Here is a 20,952-nt window from a genome sequence, read left to right as displayed (position 1 = left end):
TTCAGAAAGGATATGGAATCAAACCAAATGTGTCTATCAATGAATGAATGGATAAAGAAAATGTGATATATATAATATATATTTACACAGTGAAATATTACTCAGCCTTAAAAATGAAGGGAGTTCTTTTATTTGGGACAATGTGAATGAACCTAGACTTTAACTAGTATTCTATTTTGTCTCAAATATGTTCATTTGTCTCAAATCTGGAGGACATTATGTTAACTAAAATGCATCAGGCACAGAGAAAAAAAAACTGCGTATTCTAATAATGATCTACTAAAGCTAATATATATGGAATCTAAAACAGTTGAACTCATGAAAGTAGAGCGTAAAAAAGTGGTTCCCTGGGGCTGGGTAGGAAGGGAAGAATTGGGGAGATATTGGTTAAAGGATACAAAATTTCTGTTAGACCAGAAGAATCAATTGAAGAGATTTGTTTTACAACATGGTGACCATAGTTAACAACAATGTACAATACTGTACATTGCTAAATGAATAGATTTTAAATGTTCTCACTGCTAATCAACTTGTGAGGTAATAAAATGGTAGTTTAATTTAGCCATTCTACAGTGTATACGTATTTCAAAACATCATGTTGTACACCATAAGTATATAAAATTTCTATTTGCCAATTAAAACATAAATAAGAATACAAAAAATTCTGCGACCATTGAACTTTTCTGGGGGGAAATATAAATACTGAAATGCATAGGCATTGTGCCAGTATTTTTATCTTAATTTATTTCTCAATAACATTATTAAAACAAAAATATTATTAATTTTAAAAATACACAACTGTTTTACATGTAAAATTTAGAAGGTAAGGATAATGCAAATAGTAACAATGAGGAAAAATATTTATAAAATTGAAATATTATTTAGGATTCGATTTAAGTTTTAGTTGAGGTGATTTGGAATTTTAGTCAAAACCTGTAGATTTTGTTTAAAATGACCAACAAAGTTAGAATCATTGCCCTTGTGGAGTAAATAGGAACCAACACCACCATCATGGATACGCAAGGACATCAAACCCAATTCAGGTCAAGCCTTGTGAAAGGGCCTTTGAGGAAGCCCTTACTGAGGGCCATTATGAAAACGTGAAACCACTAGCCTCTCCCATGTTCCAGGTTCATATCTGCTAAATAACCATTTCCTTTAGCATCCTCTTAGCCATCTTTGGAAAATGGCCATCTAGTTGGTATCTATCTCAAGCTACATCAGTAAGCTGTATAGTTGCATTACTGAAGCTGTCTGTTTCAAGTGTTTCTTTTAAGAGTGCAGTTTGTCAGTTGTATTGGCAGTAAATTTAGCCTTGAAAGGTAGTATTCTTCCATTTCAGACACTCACAATTATTTGTTATAAATCAGGTGTGAAAACTTAAATTCGAAGAGAGCTAGTGGTGCATTTTTTTCATAAATGGATGAATTGAAGATTTATGAATTTAATAGTCAGATAAAATATTTTTTAAAAAACCCTTCTGAGAAATGTTTCATTTGGCCATAATTCATTGCTTCTGAAATTGAGCAATAGATTTTGATTATACTCAACAGAAACAAGAGTGAATACTAACTCACATTATATCAGGTTCAGAATGGTAGAACTAGAAAAGACATTAGAGATAGTTTATCTGCTTTAAAAATCGTAAACTGTCAGCCCATAGATCAAATGTAGAAATTGATGCTTTAAAAAAAATAAATTCCCATTGATTGTTCATAAACGTGTACAAAATTTTCAGTTTCCTTTATTGATTTACAAATCACACTAGACTTGAATTATTGTACAGTAGTTACATACTGTCTCATTCCTAACTTCCGTTCCTCTCCCTATTAATTTATATTCAGCCCATTTTATTCAATTTGGTTATGTCCCTACCTTCTCTGTCCATCTGGCTTAATGAATCCTGATTTATACCAACTCCATCATTTGTATTCAAGACATATGTGACTCCAAAGAGAGTATGCAATTTGCCCCCATTATTTAACTGGTACTTTCCACAACCTAAAACAATAATAAAATAATATTATTTTTATTAATATTATACACTGTAATCCTGCCAAAAAATAGAAAATAATTGATATTTTAATCTAATGCTCATTATCATGGAGGTTCACTTAATTCTTTTTGGGAGAAGATTGTATTTGTATAGTATGTTTTAATTCTGATAGAAACAAGTGTACTGGAACAATTAAGACAAAGGTTAATGAGGAGAAATTTTGTCTAGAAGTAAATCTGTTTTAAACTTTTACTAACAAATAGAATTTTAAATGCTTTTAGTGGTATGCATAGGATTTAAATGTCTTCTTAAATTATGCCAATTACTTTTTTTAGTATTATTTCTATCCTAATTGTACAGTTAAGGTTAGCAAAAATGTACACATGCGTTTTTTAATATTTGAAAGAAGACATAGCATTTTTCTTTTCTTTTCTGTTCTGGTTTTTTTTTTTTTGTTTTTTTTTTGAGATTTAATCTCGCTGTGTTGCCCAGACTGTAGTGCAGTGGCGCAATCCCAGCTCATTGCAACCCCCACCTCCGAGGTTCAAGCAATTCTCATGTCTCATCCTCCTGAGTAGCTGGGACTATAGGAGCACACCACCACAACCGGCTAATTTTTGTATTTTTAGTAGAGATTGAGTTCTACCATATTGGTCAGGCTAGTCTTGAACTCCTGACCTCAGGGGATTCACCCGGCTCAGCCTCCCAAAGTGCTGGGATTACAGGTGTGAGCCACCGTGCCCGGCCCGACATAGTATTTTTCTCATGTTAAAGCTAAAGGTGCATAAGTTGCAGACGTCATATTCCCATACTGTATAAGGATTAGCAAACAGATGAATTATGGAAAGCATAAAATTTAGCTTCTATCTTGTGTAGTAACAAGATAGACAAGTAAACAATTTAAGTAATGTCTACTTCCACAAATAGGAATTCAGTTTTTGAAAATTATCCCCTAATATGACTGACATATTTTCTTGTATTAAACTTTTGATAAGTAGTATGTATCTTGATCTGTCATAAATTAACAATCCATTGTTCAAATATTAGTTTTGTATTGTGGCATAATAATATTACCACGAACTTAATGGGTTAAAACAACACATATATCACTTTGAATTTCCTATAGGTCAGGAATCCAGGTATGGGTTAGCTGTGTCCTCTCCTTTTTGGACATGCATAATCTTTTAATCAAGGTGTCATCCAGGGCTATGGTCTCATCTGAGGCTCAGCTACAGAAAGATCCACTTCCAAGTACATGTGGTTGTTGGCAGAAATCAGTTCCTTGTGGGATATTGGACTAAGGACCTCGATTCCTTGCTGGCTATTAGTCAGCCATCATCTTGAGTTTCTTGCCACGAGGACTGCTCCATATGGCAGCTTACTTCATCAAATCCAGTGAGGGATATAGCTAAAAAGTTGGCTAGCAAAGATCTAGTCAAGTCATAATCTTATGTAGTATGTCCATTGCATTTACATGAGACATATACATCACATGAACACTGAGGAAAGGATAGAGTGCCCTCATTGACCAGAATTGGTTAGTGTGTTTATGTATGTACCATGGGGACTGGCAAAGTCTTACCCAAAGCATTTGTACAGAGAAGGAAAGAGGCAAGATTATCGAAAACAATATTTGGATGTTATCAAAAGAAGGCAAAAAAAAAAACCAAAATATGCAGGACAGTAAAATAAGTAAAAAAATAAACTAATAAATATCTACTTTACACATTTCATTTTAAAATGATACAGATTGGTTCTTATTCTTCAGCAAGAAGCAGTTATTGCTCATGCAATGAATATATGGACCACCATTAGGTGCTAGAGTATCTGTGAGAAAGATTGCTTTACATTTAGATGACCTAGTCAATTAAGTGTATGGACAGCAGTAGCAAAAAGAAAGCAATTTGGACAAGATGCTTATAAAGCCTATACTTCAGACTAAATTTGTATTTCAGGATTTTCTGTAAAAGGTTTCAATGAAAACACAATGTAATTGCGTAATGTAGCTTAGAAGAACTACTGTGTACATTCTATTATTAAGTTCAAAACTCTGTCATAAAAATGGATAAAAAGATAAATAAATAAATACCACCACACACCTATTAGAATGTCTGAAATCCAGACTATTGACAACACCAAAAGCTGGCTAGAATATGGGGCAACAGGAACTTTCATTCACTGTTGATGAGAATACAAAATGGTACAGTCAGTTTGGAAGACAGTTTGGCAGTTGCTTAAAAGACTAAATAGTCTTACTATAAAATCCAGTAATCGTTCCTTAGTATTTACCCAGAAGAATTGAAATCTAGAGTCACAAAAACTTACACACAGATGTTAATAGCAGCTTTAGTCATAATTGCCAAAACTTGGAAGCAACCAAGATGTTTTTTATTTACGAAAATAAACTGTGGGTATATTCAGACCATGAAATATTATGTAGTGCTAAAAATGAAATAAGCAATCAAGCCATAGATGTTGAGGAACATTAAATGCATATTACTAAGTGAAAGAAGTAATCTGAAAAGGCTACATACTGTGTGATTCCAGCTATATAACATTCTGGAAAAGGCAAAACCACAGAGACACTACAAAAATCAGTGGTTGCCAGAGGTTGAGTTGAGGGGAGGGATGAATATACAGGACACAGAGGATTTTCAGAACAGTGAGAATACCCTATGTGATACTACATGAAAGCAGGTACATGTCATTACACATTTGTCCAAACTCATAAAATGTACTACAGCAACATGCACCCTCATGTAAATGATGGACTTTCAGTGATAATGGGTCAATGTAGGTTCATCATTTATCACAAATGTAGCAGTCGGGTGGGGGATTTGATCATGGAGGAGGCCATGAATGTGTGAGGGCAAAGGGTATATCAGATATCTCTTATCTTTCTCTCAATTTTTCTGTGAACCTAAAGTTACATCAAAAATTATACTTAAAAATAAATACATCATCTTCTCTAAACCTGCAGACCTCCTCCAGTAAGTGAACTTGCCACCAAAGGGACCATGGTTGGTGTAATTTCTGCTGCTGCCATTAATCAAAGTATTGTGTACTCCATTGTTTCAGGAAATGAAGAAGGTGAGTAGACTTTTAGTTTGTGTTCTCACCGTCAACCAGTAAACTTAGATTTGGACTAATTTCAGATTGAATTGAAATTATTATCTATCTTACTGTTTTCTAATAAAATTGTGCCCATCTTAAATGTAATTGGTAACCATGTATCCTGAACTTGATTAAAAATCCTGTTATGTTAGCTAAACTGATTTTTTCCCTTAAGAAATATTAAGCATCTAATTAATGAAACCTTGCCCTTTTCCTCATTTTGTAATATTTTAATGACATTTCCTCAAAATTAATGCATCATGAAATCTTCAGCTTTTGGGCATGATCATTGCCTACAGTAGCTTTGTCCGCCCCACTGTCTGAACCATCCATGACCCTTACTCCATGTTGGTCATACCTTAACTAATCCTGAAGGAATTTCAAGATTGTAAATAAGTGTGAATTTTAAAAAGAGTCACATCCATGTTAAAAGCCATGCATGTTATATGATTCCCAAAATAGTCAAATTAGACATACTATTAATGATTATAAATAAAAAGATCATTTTTTGTAATTTAAGAATCATAGGAATTTGCAGGCCTCTGGGAATAAGGTCATAGCTCAGTCTTTCACATTAATTTTTGTTTTATCTATTCTCCGTAAGTTCTCCTCTGTTTTCCCTTTTGGTATGTTAGATAGCCTAGTATATTGTAGGTAGTCAGGAAATAGTTAATATACATGTAATAAGTTAATCAATAGTAAATATTTAAGAAATGAGTGAATGTAAATTCTTCAAAGAGTTTGCAAGGAAATTATAAAGGCCCTTTTAAGCTTTTTAATGACAAACTATTGCTAGGTATTGATGCCCGTGCAGTGTAGCAAGTGGTCAATATCTTACTTTTATTGCCTTTCTTTCTACATTATTACTGTGCTACTATGTGTCCTCCCTAAAAATAACTAAATTTCCTCTTTCCTTGGACTTCGAACATCTGACTAAAGCTATGATTTCTCAACCTGTTCTGTTCCAAAACTTTCTCTTTTGATTCTATTTGTTCTTTTCTTTGAAGACAACAGAGTGGCTATGTTTATTAACCTCTCTCCCCCACAGTGACTGTTTTACATTTATTTATTCATTTATTCATTCAACAAATATGTACTGAGCATCTATTATGTATTAACTACTCTTCTAGCCACTACAGATAGAACAATGTACAAAATAGATCCCTGCCCTCATGGAAGTTAATAGTCCAGTAAGAGGAGGTTAATAATAAAAATTATTAAACAAATAAATAGTATTATAAGGGATTATTAATTATATGAAAAAATAAAGTAAGGAGAGAATATGGAGAGCGTAAGAGGGGGAGATATTATAAAGTTTACCGAAGTGCCCTGATTTTCATTCAAATTTATTTGAAAAAACAGACACAGGGCAACATTAAATTATCCGTCTTTTAATTTTCTCTCAAGTGTTCTTAGCAAAACACTAATCTACGAAATAATAATATTCATAAATTACAAAGAGTATAATAATCCAGTAAGTTCAGAAAATTTTGGTTAAACAAAATTAGATGGTTTTCTTTAAAACAGAACTTCTGAAAGCCTTTAGTGTGATAGAAGACCATCTGAATCTAAGGTAAAGAATATATTATTCAGTGTTTCCCAATTGTAATTGACCATAGAACATTGTTTTCCAGGATTATCTCAAAACAACAAAAACAAAAAAACGTACAATTTCAAGGCAGACTTTAGCGAAGTACTGATGTTGATCATTTAAAGAGCTGGAACAGTTTCCAAAAGCCAGCATTTTGTCACTTTCATGCATCACTCTAGTTATAAATAGGCATTTTTAGTGTTTTTGAAATCACAGTGCATTTTAAAGAGAATTTCTTTCCTTATAGTGTAAAGACAATGACCAGGTAATTGTATTTTAATTTCTAGATACATTTGGAATTAATAACATCACAGGTATTATCTATGTGAATGGACCTCTGGATTATGAGACCAGGACAAGCTATGTACTTCGAGTCCAAGCTGATTCCCTGGAAGTGGTCCTTGCCAATCTCCGAGTTCCTTCAAAAAGTAAGTTACACTACTTAAAGCTTTTACAAGAATTGTCTGGTGTTTCTGCTAATTTTTTTAATGAAATACCTATGTCTAAAATATCTTTCTCAGTGGACAACATAGAAAGATCATTAATACTCTGAGATGATTGCCTATTCGTTTAAACAGCTAATATATGACAACGCAGGGAGTGATTTCATACTCCTGAAATGTCAAGAAAAGATAACACTGTTTTCAAATTGTGTATACGATATTGTTAAAATACCACCATTGTCTGTGTATGTTAAATAATAAAACCTAGTCCCACTGTGAAGCTCTGGATAAACCTTGGGAAATAGATATTTTTAATGAGTGACTACTAGAAATTGCCTGAATTGTGTGGCTTCTTGTATTTCCATATTTTCTTAGAGAAAAGAAAAAATCATCTTAAAATTAGTGACTAACATTTATTGTAATTCATATGTAGCATTTTTTATTTATTAATTTACACTTTTTAACCTACATTTTTAATCTATGAAATGAGAATTACTACCCCATTTTACAAAGGCAAGATTTTATTAATAATTAAAAAGATTATTTTTTTAAATGACGGTAAACAAAGTGTCACAGATTTAAGCCCACGTTCTGTGACTCCAAACTTCAACATTTCTGTGGCATATAGTTTAACCACACAAAGAAGCATATAAAAGCCATTTTGTGAAGGGAACTGACACAGATTCAAAGATGTTATCAATAATGCAATAAATGCTATTCTTTTCCCATCTATTGAGGTAATACTCTTTTGCATTTAAGCAATCATCCTTTTGTAATCAAAGCAACCCTTTTAAAATCTAGAAGACTCAAGATAATCCGGTTTATGTTAACTATTAATAGAACAGAGGCCCAGACAGAGTGTGAAGTGAGAAACAGGATCTGAAACATTCACCCAGGGACTATCCTTAGACATCATTTCAAGGCATTTCATCAAGCAAGCGTTCTTAGAAGGGAGAAGAGGGAAAAAGAAGAGGGGAGAGGCATAAAGCAAGAAGCCAGGCAGTGTGAGAGAAAAGAAAGCAAGACAGGAGCAACAGGCAGAAGATGCAGGATAGAATTTTCTGTATCAGTTTGGCAATTGATCATAAAAAGAAATCACTCCTTTTCATTTATCGAGAACCTCATTTACTGATTTAGTGTAGAGAGCTGCTCAGTTGCTTGTAGAGATACAACCAAATTATTTGAAAAATCAGATTATACAAGTGTCTTTGAAATTAAAGGAATTGAATTGTCCTCAGTAATTATGCATCACTCACATAATTAAATTATTTAAAAATAGCAAATGAGTTCTTTGAGTTTCTAAAATCTTTGAACTACAGGCAATTATGTTTTTAAAAATATAGAGGATGCTTCCAATTGTAAACTGAATTGGATAAATGAGGAGTGGAAAGGTTGGAGTAACTCTAAATTATATAATGTAACCTATTTTATTGCAAATGCAAAAATGGGGAAAATTAATTGAAAAATGTACCTGCACTCTTTCCTTGAAACAAATGAACAGTTTAAGAAAGAAAAATTTTAGGTTGTAGAACTTGACATTTCTCAAGTAATACCTGTGATTTTTATGAATAGAGGTGCATTAAGTTCTTATATGTGAATACAACTAGCTCCCATTACTTTAATTTACATGTAAATCTGAGGATAATAAAAGTTTAATGCACATGTGTATACTTCCATGTGCCCCAGTATGCACATAGAGGTGAAACCAATTCATATATTATCCTGTCAGAAATGCATGAAGTCTAAAAGCTAAAATATTTACTGCTTGATTCTTTGAATATTTTTATTAACCTTTTATGACTGACCTTTGCCCTATGTTTGAAATAAAAACCCATATATTTCTAATTCAGTCTCATTAATTAATAACTGTTAATGGCCTACAGTCAATCCCCAGCCCATTAGCTATGCAAATACAACCATTATGTAAGTTGAGGTTAATTAATTAGTTAGCTAAATGTTCATCTCTGCAGCAGAATTAGTTGTCCTACCACATATCATTTGAATAAAGATAATAAAAATAAGTTTAATTCATTAAAGAAGTATTTTATTGTGACTACCAAAAATTTGTTAATGAAATTATTTTCAAAGTAAATTGTGCAACCGTGATGTGATTAGATTTAATATTTAAATGGAAATTAATTAAAATGTAAAATTTTAGAGCTCATTTCATAAGTTTAACACTAGGAATATTTAAATATTTTAACCTTTTAGTTGGAACATTTCCAACATACAAAAATTACAGAGAATATTACGGTGAACCTCCGTGTATCAACTACCTAACTCAACATAGTCACGCCCTGGGAAATAGTCTTTCATCTGTGCTCTCAACTACCCACTATTGCATTATTCAGAAGCAGGTCAGAGTCATAACATTCAATCTGTAAATATTTTGATATGTATATCTTAAGGACTCTTAAAACTTAATTAAAATATCATGATTACTCCTGCCAAAAGTAACGAATTATTTGATATCAACATATATCCAGTTGGTATTAAACATAGTTCATATTAAACATATCCAGTTCATATTAAACATTTATTTACATCGGAAGCCAAATAAAGTCTATACATTGCCATTGGTTGATAGGTCCGTTAAGTCTCTTTTAATCTGTAGGCTTCACCACTACCCTCTTTTATTCACCTTGATATTTATTTGTGCAAGAAACCACATTTCTGAAGCCTGGATTGATGACTGTCTCTCCAAGCGGTCATTTCATATTCTTTCTGCTTCCTTTATTTCCAGGAAATAAGTAGTTAGATCTGGAGGCTTGATCATATCCAGGTTATTTTTGGTTTGTTTTTAAACAAATAAATCATAGGTGATATTCACTCCTTCCTTAAACATTAAATGTCTTTGATTCTCTTTTTGTGATACAGATAGTAACAACCACCAATAGTAATTTTCTAAATCCATTTTTTTTCTTTTTATTACTTCTGTATTCATTAGCCAAAATATCTCTATAAAGAAAAACGTCTCCATACCCTGAGGTCCAGAAACTATAGGAAAAACAAGAAAAAAAAAACTTTGATTCTTTAATTTTGTTATTGCTTTTCAAAATAATGAGTTGATTGACTATTATACTCAAAATGGGAATACTGAGATGGCAAATATGTTTGGTTTTCTGGGTCATATGGTCTCTGTCAGAACTACTCTACTCTGTTGTAGCTTAAAAACAAGAAGAGATAATACGTAAACCAAAGGGTTTGGCTATGCTCCCATAAAACTCATTTTACTAAAACAGGCTGTCTGTGGTCTGGATTTGACCAAAGGGCTGTAGTTTGCCCACATTTGTTCTAATACTTAGTTTTACATTACATGGTACACTTTTTTTTTTGCACTGTTCATATCTTTCCTGTTGTGAGCAATGCTTCTGCTTCATCTCTTATATTTTCCCACACATCTAATTGAAAGTGATATTGTTTTATCCCTCTTAATAACACATTTAGTCATTTCGTTATCAGTAACCCATTCCCAAGTAAAGTCCTTGATGCAGGATTATAGAGACACTATTTCCTACGTTTTGGTGCATTAAGAAAAGCTTATGTTAGGGCTTTAACATTGAAGACCAATTTGACTGGATAACTTGACTCATTTTCTTTTTTAAATTAAATTTTTCATTCCATTTTCTTATTCTTTGAAGCATTACTGTAAAAAATGTGTAATGACAAACTGGTCTTATTTCTGAATTTCCAAATAATTGCCTTTATTTTTTCTTTAGAGTTCAGTGTTTTTGTCAAAATATTTCTACATGTTGGCACTTCTGGGTCATTTTCTATATATGTAGGATAACTGGTCAAGTCTCATTTAGGGATTTTTTTAATTCTAGCTTTTATTATTTTTTATTAATTTGGCATCTATTCTGGTGTTACTGGCCACAGGTTCTTATGCTCTTGTGCAACAGAAATTGACACAAAGCTAAGAAAATTTCCCAGACTTCAGGCATGATTGAAACTTACGCTGGAGCACAAGGAAAGCAGCCCAGAAGAGAGAAAGTCCTCTTGCTGCCTCCCTGGCGATAGCCAAGAGAGTAATTTTAACAGGACTAGCCATGAAAGGAGTGACATTAAAGCACATAGAGACGGGGAATTTATAGCACTTGCACAGTTTGATGACATGCTTCTTCATATGTCAAACGTCTCATTAACATGTTACATCTCTGTGTGATTTTTTTTTTTTTTTTTTTGAGACAAGAGTCTCTCTCTGTTGACCAGGCTGGAGTGCAGTGGCGTGATCTGGGCTCACGGCAAGCACCATCTCCCGGGTTCACACCATTCTCCTGCCTCAGCCTCCTGAGTAGCTGGGACTACAGGCGCCTGCCACCACAGTCATTTTTTTAGCCGTCTGTGCATGTGGATATTGGGGGCCAACTTCCTTGAGTAACATGTACGGTGGAATGTCCCTCATCTTGGTTTCTCTAGGTAACTTACAACTTGCAAACTCTTGTGGTCAGTGGGGATGGCATGAGTGAAATGATGTTGCCATCACCTTACAGTGGTGCAAGGTCTGGTGACTAGTGTGACTGCATGAAGTAATGCTCTAGTGGAGGTGATCTGAACCCAAAGTCCTATCCCTCCTCTGTCTCACTGGGAGATTCCTAGTATACAAGTGTTGAATCTTCTCATATCTTTTCATCACTTTATCACTAATCTCTTTGTATTAGAGCACATTACTGTAAAGAAATACCTGAGACTGGGTAATTTATAAAGAAAAGAGGTTTAATTGGCTCAAGATTCTGTAATCTTTTCAGGAAGCATGGTGCTGGCGTCTGCTCTGGTTCTATAGAGACTTTGGGAAGCTTATAATCGTGATGGAAGTCAAAGGGAGAGTAGGCACATCACATGGCAAAAGCAGTAGCAAGGGAGAGAGAGAGTGGTGGGGGAAAGTGCCACACAATTTTCAACAACCAGATCTTGTGAGAACTCACTATGGTGAAGACAACACCAAGCAATGAGGAATCTGTCTCCATGAGACTGTTCTCCCATGTCCTCAGCTGCAGCACCCGATTAGATTAAAACTTTCTTCCCTAGTGTGTCCGGAATTGGTGGGTTCTTGGTCTCACTGACTTCAAGAATGAAGCTGCGGACCCTCGCGGTGAGTGTTACAGCTCTTAAGGTGGCGCATCTGGAATTTGTTCCTTCTGATGTTCGGATGTGTTCGGAGTTTCTTCCTTCTGATGGGCTCGTGGTCTCGCTGGCTCAGGAGTGAAGCTGCAGACCTTTGCGGTGAGAGTTACAGCTCATAAAGGCAGTGCGGACCCAAAGAGTGAGCAGTAGCAAGATTTATTGCAAAGAGTGAAAGAACAAAGCTTGCACAGTGTGGAAGGGGACCCGAGCAGGTTGCCACTGCTGGCTCGGGCAGCCTGCTTTTATTCTCTTATCTGGCCCCACCTACGTCCTGCTGATTGGTAGAGCCAAGTGGTCTGTTTTGACAGGGTGCTGATTGGTGCGTTTATAATCCCTGAGCTAGACATAAAGGTTCTCCACGTCCCCATCAGATCAGTTAGATACAGAGTATAGACACAAAGGTTCTCCAGGGCCCCACCAGAGCAGCTAGATACAGAGTGTCGCCTGGTGCACTCACAAACCCTGAGCTAGACACAGGGTGCTGATTGGTGTGTTTGCAAACCTTGAGCTAGATACAGAGTGCCAATTGGTGTATTTACAATCCTTGAGCTAGACATAAAGGTTCTCCAAGGCCCCACCAGAGCAGCTAGATACAGAGTGTCGATTGGTGCACTCACAAACCCTGAGCTAGACACAGGGTGCTGATTGGTGTATTTACAATCCCTGAGCTAGACATAAAAGTTATCCACATCTCCACCAGACTCAGGAGCCCAGCTGGCTTCACCCAGTGGATCCTGCACTGGGGCTCCAGGTGGAGCTGCCTGCCAGTCTCGCACGGTGTGCTCACACTCCTCAGCCCTTGGGTGGTTGATGGGACTGGGCGCCGTGGAGCAGGGGTGGCGCTCGTCGGGGAGGCTCGGGCCGCACAGGAGCCCATGGAGGGGGTGGGAGGCTCAGGCATGGCAGGCTGCAGGTCCCGAGCCCTGCCCTGCGAAAAGGCAGCTAAGGCCTGGTGAGAAATTGAGTGCAGCACCGGTGGGCTGGCACTGCTGGGGGACCCAGTGTACCCTCTGCAGATGCTGGTCCGGGTGCTAAGCCCCTCATTGCCCAGGGCCGGCAGGGCCAGCCGGCTGCTCCGAGTGCAGGGCCCGCCAAGCCCATGCCCACCCGGAACTCCAGCCGGCCCACAAGTGCCGCATGCAGCCCCAGTTCCCACTCGCGCCTCTCCCTCCACACCTTCCTGCAAGCTGAGGGAGCCAGCTCCCGCCTTGGCCAGCCCAGAAAGGGGCTCCCACAGTGCAGTGGTGGGCTGAAGGGCTCCTCAAGTGCCACCAAAGTGGGAGCCCAGGCAGAGGAGGTGCCGAGAGCAAGCGAAGGCTGTGAGGACTGCAGGCACACTGTCACCTCTCACTAGCAATACTCATTGTCTCAGTGATTGCCCACCTGTGTGGCAAGCAGCAGAATCTAGACCAAAACCGTCATGTTTCAGTAACAGAGTTTACCACTCTGAACGCGATTACTCTCAAGGAGAATTGAAAATGGTCACGCAAATTAAAATTTACAAGTGACTTTGTGTGAGTATTCCTTTGTAGGGGAGGGTTGTTGTAAAGTTGTACTTGAATTCACTTCAACAGTATACTTTTCCCCAAAAAATGAGGGCTGGGGAAATATACGCTTTCTCTTCTCAAGTTTAACATTGGCAACTACAGTAAAAAACACTGTGCCCTTATGTTGGCCTAGCACAGCAAATCCATGTTGGAGACATATCAGATAAATGTAGACAGAAAAAGAGCAACAAGCAATTACAATGACTGGAGTATTACATTATATTACAACTACATCTAGATAGGTCTGTGCTTCTATAAGTATGCAGGCAAAGAGCCTGTGACTATTCTTTGCATGCATAATTATACCCAAACCAACCCAAAGGACCAGATTTGGGACACATGTGAAGGCCAGTTTTCTTAAATCCTGTTCAGTAGGATTACCTGAAGGAGTGATGATACTGCAAAAGGCAAAACCTGGACATAGACTGCTGAATTCCTATTAAAATGACAAACTGGAATTAACTGAAGTACACTGGCAAACTGAAGTTGCCGAAGGAAAGCATACCAGTGCTGAAAATGCTCTCATTAACCATGTCTGTTTTAAACTCAGGTCTGACCCAAAGAGTATTCAACCATTTCACAACAGTAATATTTAAGTAGGAACTTTGCTACCTACCTTACATGCCTTTTCTCCATAATCTCCAAGGTCAGGTAATAGAAGTCTGAGTGATAAAAATCAACTGCTAGTGAATGAAGGAGGTGGTGGTAGTTAATAAAGAAAAAAGTAAAAAGAAATCTCTTACAGCCTCTTCCCCAAAGGCAGAGGAACTTCCATTAACATATCTAAGCTGGGGAAGGACAAAAAGTTTTCCCTTTAAATGAAATTTGAAGTATTAGATTAATATATTGAACTAGAGAATCATTTTTTAAATTCTTTTTAAAGTTACCTTTACCATAGTACTATTAACAATTTTTTAAAAAATTATAAAATTTCTTGAGCTTTTATTCAACAGCAGGAAAAATGTTAGCCCATATTAGCAGAATAAAAGAGATAGTATGAAAGAAAATAATGGAGTTTTATAATTATATTCTATATGTTCATATTAAGAATATTATTTCAGTGAGACTGTAGAACAGAATTTAGTGGATATTGTTAAAATTGATTTAGTCTGCGCAAAGACAGAAGTTTGTATCTGTTTTGTTTATTGATGTATCCCAGTAGCCCAAAATGCATGGCACATAAATATACCCAATAAAGATTTGTCCAGTGCATGAGTGAGTCTGGAAAATTAAGGCCAGATTGTGAAGCATTTTAAATATCAAGCTAACAGTATGCAAATTTGTAACATACATGCCACTCATACAACCCACCTGATGGCTGACTGCAAACTAAGCTCCAGTTCTGCCCACTCCCACCTCACCACCCCTGATTTGCAGACTTTTCATAACAGTGGTTTAGTCATTACTACAGATGGAGACAGTACACTGTTTTTATCATGGAAATGTGCTTAGGAGCTTCCTCCCAGTACTTGAAATTGCAGGGAATCTGAAAAGCTTTGGAGTTTTCTCTCTCTTCAATTCAGTTAGAAATTAGGTGTTGATTTTTCATTCCTCCTGCACTCAAACTTTCTGGCCTTCTAGACTCCTTACATTTTATCTCTTCTTCCTGTCTCATTCTATTAAGCATCCATATTTTCTTCCTTTACTCCAATATTGACCACTAATTTAATCAAATAATTATCTTCATTTTACAAAGTGTTAATGAAACACCAGGAGTTTAGTCTAGGTCCTGCTGCTTGCTGCACAGAAAGAATTACTGAGAAAACAAGTATTGCCAAGGAAGAAGGCTTTCTCGGGTGTTGAAGCTGAGGAGATGGGAGTTCAGTTTTGAATCCATCTCCCTGATTGACTAAAGCGCTGGGGTTTATATAGTAGGGAAGAAACGTTAAGAGTGTAAGAAAACAAGAACTGGGGAGGAGCAAGGAGGCCTCTGGGGCAGTGCTGGTAAGTTTCAGTTATTTGATACTTTTTTTTGAGAGGCCTGAAGGTCCTCCTTTCCTGAGGAAGGAGCTCAGATAAAACAAATAAAAGTTTTAAGCTTTAACAGCAGAAAGGCCAATTTCTATGTTTATCTGAAAACAACTGTGTATGGGACTATTGGACTAGTTTCAAAAGGAAAGACAAATGTCAATGCATTGCTATTTCTTTTTTTTTTTTTTTTTTTTTGAGAGGGAATCTCTCTCTGTCGCCCAGGCTGGAGTACAGTGGCGTGGTCTCAGCTCCGCCTCCCAGGTTCACGCCATTCTCCTGCCTCAGCAGCCTCCTGAGTAGCTGGGACTACAGGCGCCTGACACCATGCCCGGCTAATTTTTTGTATTTGTCGTAGAGACGAGGTTGCACCGTGTTAGCCAGGATGGTCTCGATCTCCTGACTTCGTGATCCGCCCGCCTAGGCCTCCCAAAGTGCTGGGATTACAGGCGTAGGCCACGGTGCCCAGCCAAATGCATTGCTATTTCTAATACATGATTTCAAAATTATGAGTCATCTGTTCTTCCTATCCATAGTATCTTTCTTTGCAGAAAAACTCAAACTCTCCTGGGTTTTTAGGATATAATGTTATTTGGTCCCAAAGAAGCTTCAAGAAGCCTGTACCCAGAACATCTATAGAAGCTTATGTTAATATTTCTGCCACAGAGTCATTCCCATTCTTTTATTTTTATGTAGAGCAAAAGCAGTAACATGCAAGTTTACAGCACAGATTGATTTATGTGACTCCATAATTGAAGCGGCAATTTTTGCTTTATGGTAAAATTATAATTATCTTTAAACATGAAAAAAGAAAGCCATAGCTTTCTATAAATATGTCATTGTGTTTTGATTCAATAACTAGACTTTCAATCAGGAATAAATTACAAGACAAGATAAACTTCAAACTGGTGGTAAAACAAATGCTACTGATTTCATTTTATGTTTTAGCTGTAGGATACAAGCTTGTAATACATTTCATTTTTTTGACTTTTGTGGTTTCTAACAGAGGGTCTGTGACAAATAATGCTAATGACTCTTTAACTATGATTGACTGACTTAAAAAACCATCCCTGTTATAACTTGGGTAACAATATTGTAGCCTGTCACATATTATTTTTTAGTCCTAAAATCCCAGGAATGATCATAGCCTTACATTTATACTATAAATATAAGCCACTGTTTTAGAAACTATATTAATAATGTATTACTTTAAAATATGGAGAGGAGTTTATGAAAATTAACACGATAATATAATTAACAGCATTTTTCTTTCAGAAATTTTAGGCATCTTATATAAATATATGGTTGAAAAAATTATATTTTCAATGAAACAAAAATGTATTCCAGTTGACTCATAGCATAAAATTGCCTGTCCAAGAAAAAATTGCATTGTGCACAATAGGTTTCCTTGGAAATGTGATTTGAAACATGGTATACACTATTATTAATACATTTCTGAAACTAAATGCATTGAGGCAGTGCTCTTCCATTGATCCCAAATTGGTTTGCTGAACTGATGACAATGATATATAATCAAACTTTTCAAAATAGAAAAAGATTACATTTCTGCATATATGAGAAAAAAATATATATTTCATGAGGGAAACATTTTATATTGCTGCCATGGGCAATCAAAATTAAAATATTTAAGACTCTAGGAATGCATAAAATAGTTCTCTTTCTTATACCTAAGAATAAGCCTGGAGCTAAAGAGAGAAGATACAATTTTCTTCATTCTTGGAAATGTACTTATAATTAATATAGTAAATAATTTAGATTTTTTTCTAAGCCTTTTTAGTCCAAATTTAAATTGGGATTCAAAATGAGAACATTCATTGAATGCCAAATATTTTTGCAAACTTACGCTTTCCAGAGAGTATTAATTACTGATTAATAATGAGGCCCCAGAATGATACAATAGTCACTCTAAACCTCTTGCTTTAGAAAAACTCCTATTTCAATAGAGGCACACTAAGCCCTATTAAATGCAAATGAAACTATGCACAGAAGAACTGGAATCTATTAAGTCACTTATGTTACAGAAATAACAACCTTTCAAGAAATAGAAAACAGATGCAACTACATGAATAACATAAGCATAAAACATAGTTTAGCATTCATAGATATCAGGGAAATTACCAGAATTAATTCTTCATTATTGAGTATGGATGTAGGCATTGGCTATCCCCATTCTGTTGTAATATAATCAAGGTCAGGTCTTCACTTAAAGTAATAACTTGCTAAAGATTTAGCATAGTTATTAGATTGGTTTTTATTTATTTTTATCACTTATGGATAATACATTTTTTTCTGTTAGTAAAATATTTATTTTCCCAACTTTAACAAGCAGCTGATCTTACTGGTTGACTATTGAAAGAAGAAAAAAAGCTTCTCATTAAATAGACAAAAATAAATTCAGCATTATGCTTACATAAGAAAAAGAAATATGGGGAAAAGTACCATATAGAAAAAATGTACATAGGAGTGGACATTCAAAAGGTTCCATTGTCTCAACTTCACCAGTCTCTGAAGTTCTGCTGGGCATATCCTATGTAACTGCTTTTCTGAATTTCTATATTCATTTCATTCTTTTCACTTAACCTCAAGGAATGTCTACACCTAGGTGTCTTTGCTTGCACAAGTCTCTCTTTTTAAAATGTCCTTTCTACATAGTTTTTCAGATCAACTCAATTATTCTACAAGAGTCAGTTTAAAGGTCATCTCATTTTTGAGACTTTCCTTAATCATCCATTGTCCCTGTCATATAAGAACAAATACATCTGGCCTGTGAGTTCTCCTCAAATAAAAAGATGTAGTATTATCAATTTTATCTTGTCACAGATTTTATCACAGGTGCTGTGTGGATAATAGCAGAGAAAATAAAAATGTGAGATAGATCCCAAAGAAGAGAATAGTATAGATAACACTATGAAGATGAAAGATATATTTCAAAAAATAGTAAATACTCCTTTTCCTGCACAATACAGAATTTGTCTAGTAAATTATGTTTGATGCCCTGTTCTAATGCTTTCAGTCAAAGAAATGCTGTCATAATATCTATTGTTGTACTACTCCACCCTTTTGATATTTATTGTTTATATAAAAGATCACATTACAGTTAACCATATATTTTCATGATTGATTTTGTCCAAAATGTATCTAATTTTGATCCGAACTAATTAATAGCAGCATAATTTTATAATTCTTCATGGTGAATTGTGAATTGTATCAGATTTTCAAGAACATTTGATGGGTTAAACATATAAAGTGGTAATAAAATAATAGATACATGGGCAAACAATAGAATTTAGTGTATTTCAAGGTAAAAGGTAATAGTGGTAAAGAGTGACTGGGACAATGCTCTTTTCGTCTTGAAATTAGATATTACTTATCATCTTTGACAACATTACATGGATTGGTAAAGGTTTTGTAGGTCCCCTTGTAATTCTTCTTACTCTTTGACTAATGTTAACATTCACACACACACACACACACACACACACACACAACTTGCATTTACATATAAACAAAACTTCCAAACAGACTAGTACTTTTTAAGTTATTATTTCACTTTCAACAACTCTGTTCCCTTTATTTTTGAGGCACATCTAATATGATTCTGTTTTTTTGTCACATGCCCCCTGAAACATTATTTTTGTGCCACAGAGATAATGAAAAGTATGTTAAATTAACAAATATATATCACATATTTTCAAGGCATAAACATTTTTTCTAAGTGCCGTAAGGGGATACGTATCCACAAGGTGAGATTAGCGCTTTAAAGAAGTTTCTATCCTGGTGGAGAAGCTATGACATAGGTATAAACAATAAGTAGTAGCATGAAGTACATGACTAACTGATATACAAGAGACATAGACATGCATGATTTGAAATTAGAGTAGCTTTGTCAATAAAAAACTCGAACTCTGCAAAACATTTGAAGAAATTTATTCTGAGCCAAATATGAGTGACCATGGCCCTTGACACAGTCCTCAGGAGATCCTAGAACATGTGCCCAAGGTGGTTGAGGTGCAGCTTGGTTGTATACATTTAAAATTCTTCTAATTGGCAATTGGTTGAAAGTGGCTTCAGAAGACAGTGAATTGCCATAGTGGTAAACAAAAGTTAGTGAAGAGAAAAAGGAAGTAGATAAGTAAAAGAATCATAAAATAGTGTTTCTCATAAAGCAGCTGTTTGAACTACCTGGTGATAATTACCTGAGATACTCGTTTAATAATACATATTTTTGTGATCTCTTTTCCAAACCTACTTAAGATATCTGGAAATGGAAAACAGAAATCTGAATATTTATTGTTGTTGTTGTTGTTTCTTCACAACTATTTGAAATACTGATAGGAAGATTAACTGCTTGCAGTTTTTTGTTTTGTTTTGTTTCTTAAAGCAGGGAATTAACATGACAAAGTTATCTCAGTATGTAGAATAGCTTGGAGAGAGATAGAATGAATGCTAAAAAGAATTGGATAAATAGGCCAGGCCCAAACTAGAACTAGTATTGGGACAGTGAGATGAGGAAAATGTAGCACAACTGCGAAAGAGAAGTTGGTAGGACTTGACTGGTTATAAAGAGGAAGAAATCAAGGATGATTTTATACTTTTGATCTTGAGTGACATGAATAAGATCTAAAAACTAGCAGGAAACAAGGAAACGGACTTCCAAAGGTGTTCAAGACTGACAGGTAGATTTTGAAAAAAAATCATATAGCATGGGTACTTAAATCAAGGAATTGTTATGCCAAGGGTCTCTCGTCTCACATGGTATAAATGTAAAATAATGAGGCTTAACTGAGAAAACCAGGCAAAGAAAGCATCGAAGGAAAAAGTATCTCTTGCACTTCCATAACCACAGACAAAAAAACTTACTTTGTACACACCTGAACACACCATAGAAAGGGCTCAACACTAGAAACCAGGGACTGGAAACCCTACTACTCTACAAATATAAATGAAATATGGAAATAAAGGTAAACAAAAATCCACTGGCAATGTAATGATAGGAGATTCCCTGTCGAAGCAATGATCTCTTTAAGAGGAGATGAGCTAGTGAAGCTTGTATCAGAGAGAAATGCTGTTTAGATCCATTCTGCTAACTCAGATCCAATTGTGTAGGGAATTGGTGGGTTCTTGGTCTCACTGACTTCAAGAATGAAA

General features: G+C 35.5%; 1 protein-coding gene across 9 annotated transcripts in view; it reads left to right on the top strand.

Annotated features, from left to right (window-relative positions):
- Positions 1–20,952, top strand: part of PCDH15 (protocadherin related 15) — a 1,819,045-nt gene that overhangs the window by 1,663,037 nt on the left and 135,056 nt on the right. For all 9 annotated transcript variants that reach the window (XM_055274344.2, XM_055274341.2, XM_055274340.2 and 6 more), the window contains 2 exons: positions 4,977–5,086; positions 6,989–7,129. In XM_055274344.2, the coding sequence (XP_055130319.1) occupies positions 4,977–5,086; positions 6,989–7,129 (251 nt within the window). The remainder of the gene's footprint in view (positions 1–4,976; positions 5,087–6,988; positions 7,130–20,952) is intronic.

The sequence above is a fragment of the Symphalangus syndactylus genome, chromosome 4, assembly GCF_028878055.3.
Source record: "Symphalangus syndactylus isolate Jambi chromosome 4, NHGRI_mSymSyn1-v2.1_pri, whole genome shotgun sequence".
In the NCBI taxonomy this organism is placed as follows: domain Eukaryota; kingdom Metazoa; phylum Chordata; class Mammalia; order Primates; family Hylobatidae; genus Symphalangus; species Symphalangus syndactylus.
The sequence above is the reverse complement of the archived record's forward strand: the minus strand, read 5'-3'. Positions and strand labels throughout refer to the sequence as shown.